Here is a 10,899-nt window from a genome sequence, read left to right on the forward strand (position 1 = left end):
TTCTACACTTCGCGAATTGATAACGCGCTTGATTCAGAAAAAAAAAAAAAAAAAAAAATCGATGTTTGTTTATCATATTTTGAGTTTTTAATTGTGGCACATGCTATGGTTGACTTCATTAAAACTACCCATGTTTTCAAACATTTATCTGCTCCTAACTTGGTACTATTGTTTTGTCTCTATTTCTAATGAAGACAAATTAAATAAACTCTTTCACACACTAACACACCCATGGAAATCACACACAAAAACAACTAATGTAAGACTTAATAAAAGTCAAGATTAGAATTAGAAACTAATGCCAATGAGGCCTTGCTTCATTGGTATCCATGTTTCATGGATTCGAGAGTGACCCAGGTTCGAGTCTAACAACTAACAACTAACTTGCCTTTCAAAAAAAAAAAAAAAAAAAAAAAAAAAAAAAATTAGAAACTAATATTATAATTGAACCAATCAAAATGAGGTTTTTCATGTCCAAAGAGAAGAAGATTCTCTCTTTAGATTGTTATACTGAATTACATTAGTAGAATTAAAGTTAAAGTACTGATGATGATTAGTGATGTTGTGTAGACATGAATACGATACGTCATCTGATGAAACCCTAGAAATAACATCCTGATCTGTTACAATACTGTTGTGCGCCGGTTGAATAGGGACTAAATGATTAGCCGATGATGCCGAGGCAGGTGCTAATGGCTCTTGGTTCATCTGGATGCATAGCATCTCTGTTTGAGCCATGGCTAGTTGCACTTGCAACTGTGAAACCTGGTTTTGTAAGTAGAAAATAGCTCCTACACATCCATACACCGGGTCCCTCGTTCTTGCGTTTGCTTCGTAGACTAGACTGCTCACTGCATCCGCTCTTTGATGACGTGGCAGCTCCTAAAAGAAACGTTTAAATTTAGCTACTTTTTGTATTGTTCTTATACGTTATATAAAACGATAATAAAAGAACATGTATAATCACCTAAGCATATATCGAAAAGGATAGCATGTGTTAAATTTATGTTACAGCCCTTGGTTTCCATGTACATAATAAACAGAGGTGGTAACATTATTTATGTGCATATGTTTTTTTTTTTTCTTTTTTTTTTTTTTTTCTTTTTTTTTCAAAAGCAAACGCAATCCAACACAATGTTAATATGTACCTGTAACATTTTGCTAACATTGCTAGCACCGAAGACCTTGTGAACAATGGCAAACTTGTGAGGTTCTTCCGGTGGGAAGTAAGGTGCGAAAATGCAATCTTTGGTGCATCGTCTTCGTAGTAATTTGCATGATGCGCATGGAGAATGCCCTGCAGGTGCCATTTTGTGTGTGTGTGTGTGTGTGTGTGTGTTGGGAAGTATGATAAAGAGAATGAGGTGTACCAAGATTTGGTATGTGAAGAATGGTAGTGAGCTCTTTGTGCTTATTTATATATTAGTAGCACGTTAACTGTTTTGTTATAGTAACTTAAATCAACGCGTTGTTAGTATTTAGTATTATTATCATATACAATATATAATTAAACTTAAATGAAATAAAATTTTACGTGTTTTGACAGAATTGAATTATTGTTACAGCTAATGGTGAATTTTTTTAATAGATTATTATTACTACACATCAGTTATTAGTTTATATATTTTTAACAGGCTTACTAAGTTTGTACATGTATAACTTGGTTTAGCATATTAGCTGTTGACCCATGTTCGAAATGCTCAAGATCGAATTAAATAGGTTCTTGACCGCATGGGGCGTCAATGTGCGTAATTCATTTGATTACAGGTCTTGTCGCTCGAGAGCTCATCACATAGGGGTTTTATGTTAGGAATATTATTGAGCCCCTACAAGAACTTGATAACCCCAAGTTGTCAAACTCACGAACAATAAACAAATAATTCAAGTGAACAAAGAAAATAAATTGCAAGAACGAAAATAACACGAAAATATAACGTGGTTATATCCAATATTGCTATTGGTTTAATCTACGGCCGACCAAAGAGTATTATTATTATTGAAATTTGTGGGTACAATTTATAGTGTTACATATGAAGTTATTTATAGGAGAAAACAATAGCTTAGGGAGCAAGCTTGGATATTCTAGATCCATGAATCCAAGTCCTAATTAATTATATACTTCCTTAAAACAATTCGTGAACACAAATAAACCCATGGCTGTGAATGATTCTCACTCTCACGTTTGGTGAGATTAATGTCACCATTGGTGACATTCATGTTTCCAAAAAAAAAAAAAAAAAAAAAAAAAAAAGACCAGTATATGCTCGATCCTAGTTGTCATGTGGTGACATATTGTCTCACGTATGAAACATGCCACAATTCTTTTCTATTTCACCAGTCTTTTCATTTAATTGTTTTGTTTAATCCTACTTCAACTCCAACAATCTCCCACTTGAAGGAGTATTTAAACAAACTCATCTCTAACCTGACTTTGTTACCATCAATATCATCCCACAATAACAACTTGACCCGCTAATTATATGTAGTGACCCGAACTTTTCCATGATTATTCCATGATTATATATTAAATGAAAACTATATTTGCATAATTAAATATTTCCAACATGTTAAGCAATCAAACTTGTTAAGACTTGATTATTTGAAATGAGTTTCATGTAGACAATTGACCACCCAAGTTGACCGGCGATTCACGAACGTTAAAACTTGTAAAAACGACATGATGATATATATATGGACATATATATAGTTAACATGAGATTATGATAAGTAAGTATCTCACTAAGTATATTAACAATGTGTGATATACATAAAAAATGAGAATATTGAATTATGAAGCTCGAAACGATATACATAACGATTATCATTATAACAACGTCTTACTAAATACATATGTATTGTGTTAAGATATTGATATACTATATTTAACATGATAAAATGATAATTAAGTATATCATTGAGTGTATTAACAATGAACTATACAAGTAAGATGAGACTACTAACTTAAGGATTTAGAAACAATATATATATATATATATATATATATATATATATATATATATATATATATATATATATATATATGTTAATATATATATATATATATATATATATATATATATATATATATATATATATATATATATATATATATATATATATATATGATGTTAAGATATATTTATACACCATGTTATCATGTTAACATAACAATTTAACATCTCATTTAAGTATAATAACAATGAATTAATTACATTTAACAAGATCGTTAACTTAAAGGTTTCAAAACAACACTTACATGTAACGACTAACGATGACTTAACGACTCAGTTAAAATCTATATACATGTAGTGTATTTAGATGTATTAGTACACTTTTGAAAGACTTCAAGACACATATCAAAGTACTTCTACTTAACAAAAATGCTTACAATTACATCCTCATTCATTTTCATCAACAATTCTACTCGTATGCACCCGTATTCGTACTCGTACAATACACAGCTTCTAGATGTATTTACTATTGGTATATACACTTCAATGATCAGCTCTTAGCAGCCCTTGTGAGTCACCTAAACATGTGGGAACCATCATTTGACAACTAGCATGAAATATCTCACAAAATTACAAAAAATATTATAAATCATTCATGAATTATTTACAAAAAAAAAAAAAAAAAAAAAAACTTACACATCCTTTATATCTAATCCATTTACCAACGACCAAAAACACCTACAAACACTTTCATTCTTCAATTTTCTTCAACTAATTGATCTCTCTCAAGTTCTATCTTCAAGTTCTAAGTGTTCTTCATAAATTCTATAAGTTCTAGTTTCATAAAATCAAGAATACTTTCAAGTTTGCAAGTCTACTTCCAAGCTTTCTAATCCATTCTAAGTAATCATCTAATATCAAGAAACCTCTGTTATTTACAGTAGGTTATCATTCTAATTCAAGGTAATATTCATATTCAAACTTTGATTCGATTTCTATAACTATAAACTATCTTAATTCGAGTAAAAATCTTAGTTGAACTTGTTTTTGTGTCTTGATTCTACTTCAAGAACTTTCAAGCCATCCAAGATCCTTTGAAGCTATATCAATTTTTGTCACTTCCAGTAGGTTTACCTACTAAACTTAAGGTAGTAATGATGTTCATAACATCATTCGATTCATATATATATAACTATCTTATTCGAAGATTTAAACTTGTAATCACTAGAACATAGTTTAGTTAATTCTAAACTTGTCCGCAAACAAAGTTAATCCTTCTAACATAACTTTTAAAATCAATTAAACACATGTTCTATATCTATATGATAGGCTAACTTAATGATTTAAAACCTGGAAACACGAAGAACACCGTAAAATCGGACATACGGCGTCGTAGCGAAACCGGGGGCTGTTTTGGGTTAGAAAAATAAAAACTATCTTAATCTTTGAATTGGAAGTTTGTTTTCTGAAAAAATGATATTTCATATGAATATGATACTATATCCAAAAATCATTGTTAAACACAAAGTTGAAGTATGTTTTTTAAAATGATCATCAAGATGTCGTTTTTTCGACGGAAATGACTACCTCTTTAAAAAATGACTTGTAACCTGTATTTACGACTATAAACTTATACTTTTTCTGTTTAGTTTCATAAATTTCAGTTCATTACAAAACCATAGCAACTTGAATCACTCAAAACGGATTTGAAACGAAGAAATGACGGGTACAACAAAATTGGATAAATTTGCTAGTTTTAGCTACGAAAATTTTGTAACAAATCTAGACTAACCATAAATTAACTAACTTATATTGTATTATACATGTATTCTAACATATATTATGTAATCTTGAGATACCATAGACACGTATACAATGTTTTGACATATCATATCAATCCATCTATATATATTATTTGGAACAACCATAGACACTCTATATGCAGTAATGCTTGAGTTAGCTATACAGGATTGAGGTTAATTCTAAAATAATATATATACTTTGAGTTGTGATCTAGCCTGAGACTTGTATACACTGGGTCGTGGATTGATTCGAGATAATATATATTGATTTATTTCTGTACATCTAACTGTGGACAACTAGTTGTAGATTACTAACGTTGGACCGCTAACTTAATAAACTTAAATCATTAAAACGTAATAAAAAATGTTGTGAATATATTTCGATCATACTTTGATATATATGTATATATTTGTTATAGGTTCGTGAATCGATCCGTGGTCAAGTCTTAAATTTTTGACGAAGTAAAAATATGTGAAAGTGAGTTATAGTCCCATTTTTAAAATCTAATATTTTTGAGATGAGAATACATGCAGTTTTATAAATATTTTACAAAATAGACACAAGTTGAGACGACCCGTCCTAATCCATAGGAATGAATACAATAACATATGATTACATCGCGAGGTATATCCTTCTTATATTAATAATATGTATTTGTTTCATATATTCATTTTGTACATAAGAATATTAAATTTTGTTATTTTATATTTATTAAATATATTTATATATAAATATCATTTATTTGTTAAAGTAGTATTTTAAGATAATATTTTAAGTGATAACAATAATAGTAATGATAATGTTAATATTAATAATAATGATAATATTAATGATAGTTTATACAATAAATCTCATAATAATGATAATAATAGAAGCTTTTAATAAAGTGAATAATTTAATAGTAATGGTAATGAAAATAATAATCTTGATAATAATACCTAATACATAATCATAATAATGATAATAATAACAATCTTATTACTAGTGGCAATCTTAATAATAATACTTTTGTTAATAATAAAAATTCTAAATGTTACTTATACTAATATTAATGATAATTATAATAGTTTGTATTATTTTCATATCAACAATAATAATAATAATAATCTTAATCATAATAATACTTATATCAATATTAATAATACAATAATAATGCTATTAATACCTAATGATGTTACTTATTAACAAAAATATAATCAAATATGATAATAATATTAATCAGGGTAATTGTGTTAAGAATATAATAATGATAATACTTATATTAGTCGTTAATAAATATATTAGTAATAATAATAATAATGATAACTAATACTTAGATGATAAAATTTATAATAATAAATACATTAATAATGTTAATAATAACAATAATGGTTATATTACTTATAATCATGGCAATAACAATAATAGTTATAATAGTATTAATAATTAGTAACAATAACAATAATAACAATAATATTAATAACAATAACAATATTAATAATAATAAGAATAATAACATTAATAATGGAAATAAAATTAAGAGTATATACCCTTTGAAAGTTTTTCTAAAAAAAAATGGCCCAAACGAGAATCGAACCCGAGATCTCCCGCTCACACACAAACTCCCAACACCACTCCTCCATTTCTTTCTTTCTGAAATTAATCCCTCCCAAAAACAATATAACCCGTTTCCCTTTTTATAATATCATCTTCTTCTTCCATGAAAACCATCGATCAGGAATTTAATAATCCTCCAAAACGTGACTTTTAAATATTCCAGATAACATAAATCAATATCACATGTTTATATTTAGTTGAAATCGAGAAAAAAAATAAAAAATAAAAAAAATCATTGCAGCTTCGCTGCTGTCGCTGTTGGAAACAAAAAAAATAATATGATTTTCAATTTCGAACGCGTATTAGACTTTGGTTATAACATAAAATAGTTTGGTAATCGTATATAGGAACTATTGGAATCGTTAATTGCTCTTGAAACACAAACATGAACTCAAATTTCATGATGAACTCGTTATTTGACTTTTTTTACAAAAATACTTTGACTCCTAAATTCTAAACCAAATGGACGAATTGAATGATGAAAACTTGCAGATACTTCGAATATAAGATTCCTAACATATCTGCTTTAACAGAAATTGAAGTTTAATTCAAAATCGGTTTATGGGTGAAAAGTTATACGTACAGAGGTATCGAGCAGTTTAATTTGTATTTCTGATTAATTCAATGAAGAAAGGCTGTGATACAGATAAAAGATGATGGAAGAATTGCACAATTTTTATAAACACATGATACAATCGATTGCTTAATAATGGTGATTCCCCTCGACAATATATCACGGGTGTGAGGGTAATAGGCGAGAAAGAAGAAAAAAAAATTAATCAGTGATTATAATTGCTACGCGTATAAATCTGATATCTATATTAAGCTTCATAATTAAAATTAATAAATATATAATATAATATGTTAAATTTAATAATTCTATTAATATTATTAATACTAAAAAAATATTAATAATAGAAACAATACTAATATTAATGATAACCATTTTATTAATAATAATAATATTATTATTCATGATAATAATGCTAATTTATATTATTTATGATAACTATAATAATACTAACAATTTTTATGATAATAGTAATAATAATTATAAATATAATAATTATCACAATAATAACTAAAATATATATATATATATATATATATATATATATATATATATATATATATATATATATATCAAATTCACATCTGAATGTTATAGATTTAAATAATATTAATAACACTAGTATTGATATTAATGTTGAAAGTAATAACCATATTATTATAACAATTATATTTATAGTTGTATTATATATATATATATATATATATATATATATATATATATATATATATATGTATTATTACCTATGTAATATATAATGTATTGTATTTTAACCTTTATTGAATATTTGTTATTTATACATTTTATATATATTATCATATAATAATAATTATATATAGAAATTATATATGTTTATATATAGCTTCATTTTTAATAACAACTTTTTATCTTGTGTAATGTTTTACATAATTAAATCAATTGATTAAATTGTATTTTATTATTTCATTTGATTATATAAGCTTATATATATACATATTTATTTACAACTATTGTTTGTGAATTGTCGGGTAAGGTCCAATGGATAGTTAAGTGTTTGAAATTATATAAACGTCGATTTACTTAACTTATCGATATTCATTTTCTAAGTAATCTACATTTCATAACTTCACCATTAATTAATATGAAAATTAAATAGTTACATTATCAAAGGTCACGGTTAAATTATTGTAAAGCATGTACTGGAAATCAAATAGGAATCTCCATTAACTTTTGTCTAGTTATCGTTAATTGACACTTTGTTCTCACATGTAGATCAATTTACCATTTATTCCGCATATTGTTAAAAAGGAGAGATTTCTTAAATCATAGTGGACCTCACAACAGAGACCCATAATCATATCATAATGTATCTAATAATTCAATCATTTGATATTATCTTGTAATTCCGTTGTTAAATATATTGAAGAAATGTTTTCGTGTAAAGTATTATACGTTTAATACTTTGTTAACATTCTCAAGTTATAATATATATACATATATATATAATCATATTCATTTATATAATGGTTCGTGAATCGTCGGAATTTGGTCAAGGTTAAATGAATATATGAACATAGTTTAAAATATTTGAGATTTAACCTTACAGACTTTACTTAACGTGTCGGAAACATATAAAGATCAAGTTTAAATTTGGTCGGAAATTTCTGGGTTGTCACACAAGTATGCGAAACTACATTCTATGGTTGTATTATTAAACCGAATATCACCCTTCAAGTCTGGTAACCTAAGAATTAGGGAAATGACCCCTAATTGACGCGAATCCTAAAGATAGATCTATTGGGCATAACAACCCCCATTCAGGTTATGGATGGCTTTAGTACTTCGAGATTATTATACAGACGAGAGGTTCTTTTTAGGGATATTCTATGCATTAAGTTAATATCGGTTACCAGGTGTTCAACATATGAATAATTTTTATCTCTATGCAGTTTGCGAAATGCCTGATATGAGATGTGTTTATAAAAATAAAAATCTTGTGGTCTATTATTATGATTGATAATTATATAGGTTAAACCTATAACTCACCAACATTCTTGTTGACGTTTTAAGCATGTTTATTCTCAGGTGATTGTTAAGAGCTTCCGCTGTTGCATACTAAATTAAGGACAAGATTTGGAGTCCATGCTTGTATGATATTGTCTAAAAACTGCATTCGAAAGTTTTCTTTGTTGTAACATAATATTTATTGTAAACCATTATGTAATGGTCGTGTGTAAGCGTGATATTTTAGATTATCATTACTTGATAACCCAGGTTATGTCCTTTAAACCTTTGTTGATAAAATAAAGGTTATGGTTTGTTTTAAAAACGAATGCAGTCTTTGAAAAACGTTTCATATAGAGGTCAAAACCTCGCAACGAAATCAATTAATATGAAACGTTTATAATTATTATAAACGGGACATTTTAGTTGGTATCCGAGCGTTGGTCTTAGAGAACCAGAAATTTACATAGTGTGTCTTATCGAGTTTGTAGGATGCATTAGTGAGTCTGGACTTCGACCGTATATTTTTCTTTAAAAACGATTGCTTAACACTTTTTGTTGAAAACTATATATTATTAACATGTAAATATTATGTGATATATTAATCTCTTAATGTGTTTGATATTGTGTGATAGATGTCTACCTCTAGTACAAATCCCATTGACTCACCTAATAATAATGAAGAGTCGAATATATATCGGGAAGACTCACAAATTCCCGAAGAGGAACCGGAAGAAGAGGAACCGGAAGAAGAGAAACTGGAAGAAGAGGAACCAGAAGAAGAAGAGGTTCCGGAGGAGGAAATATTAGAAACCACTGAAAAACAGATAAATAAAAGAAAACCCTCAACCAATGGACCAAAATTAATAATGGTCAATGGTGTTTCCGCCGAGGAAGCAAAATATTGGGAAGATAACCAATTTTTTCGATGAATCGGATCCCGATGAGGATTCCGATGATGTTATAGAGATTACCCCGACCCAATTTGAAAAGGCAAAAGAAAATAATAAGGAAAAAGGCATCAAAATAGAGAAACTTAATTCCAACCCCGATTACCTCTATGTTAACATGAAATATCCCGATGGGAAATACCGTCAACACCCGTATTTCTTAAGTTTTAGCTATAACCCGGGAACATCTAAGCCACCAGGTTTTTCTAGACAATTTGTGAAAAGAACGGCTCGTATTTGGGGAGCACAATATATCCCTAGGAAATTAGCGAAATAAACCAAGTCCGAAGAAGAAGAAACAAGTGAGTCGGAATAAAGAGTTGTAATCATGCGATGTAATATATGTAATATAGTGTGCTTGTGCTTTTATGATATATGTAAAGATTGCTTGTATTGTTTGTTAAGTATCTTTTATGAATCTAACCCTCGTCTATTTTTACAGTATAAAAACACAAAATGGATGTTATGGATAGACAACCAAAAATTTTAGAAGACCTACCCGGGGACATGATTGATGAAATCTTGTCTAGAGTCGGTCAGAATTTGTCGGCACAATTATTTACGGCAAAATTAGTTTGTAGAACATTTGAAGAACATTCCAGGCATGCCGTAGTTTATAAAAGGCTTTCTTTTGAAAGATGGGGTATATCACATTGGGGAGACCTTAAGTTACGCCGTATTTTCTTTAAAGCGTTAAATGCGGGGAACCCAAGTGCAATTTTACGCTACGGGTTAAGAACCTATTTTGACTCAACATATCTCAACATAGGACTTCGTGCTTTAGAAAGAGCTTCTAACATGCAACATAAAGAAGCATGTTATGCTTACGGGTTAGTGATGTTCGCATCTCACCAAAGTGAGAAAAAGAACATCGGATTACAACTTTTAAATAAAACCTTCCCACAAGTGACGGATTCGGTAGTTGGGGTGAGAAATAAGGTTTTTAGATTGTTACGGGGCTGTTGGACATTACGAAACCCTCGTCCTTTTGACGACATTACAACATGCTGCCTAGCTAACGGTCACAATGGTTATCTGCCACATA

General features: G+C 28.4%; 1 protein-coding gene across 1 annotated transcript; it reads right to left on the reverse strand.

Annotated features, from left to right (window-relative positions):
* Positions 1 to 468: 468 nt before the first annotated feature.
* LOC139863214 (LOB domain-containing protein 12-like) lies at positions 469 to 10,654 on the reverse strand. The gene is made up of 4 exons (XM_071851859.1): positions 10,627 to 10,654; positions 1,149 to 1,297; positions 677 to 882; positions 469 to 622 (listed from the first exon to the last, which is right to left on the reverse strand). The coding sequence occupies exons 1-4, from the start codon at positions 10,652 to 10,654 to the stop codon at positions 469 to 471; spliced, it is 537 nt and encodes a 178-aa protein (XP_071707960.1).
* Between the last annotated feature and the right edge of the window lie 245 nt (positions 10,655 to 10,899).

The sequence above is a fragment of the Rutidosis leptorrhynchoides genome, chromosome 8, assembly GCF_046630445.1.
Source record: "Rutidosis leptorrhynchoides isolate AG116_Rl617_1_P2 chromosome 8, CSIRO_AGI_Rlap_v1, whole genome shotgun sequence".
Taxonomy (NCBI): Eukaryota; Viridiplantae; Streptophyta; class Magnoliopsida; order Asterales; family Asteraceae; genus Rutidosis; species Rutidosis leptorrhynchoides.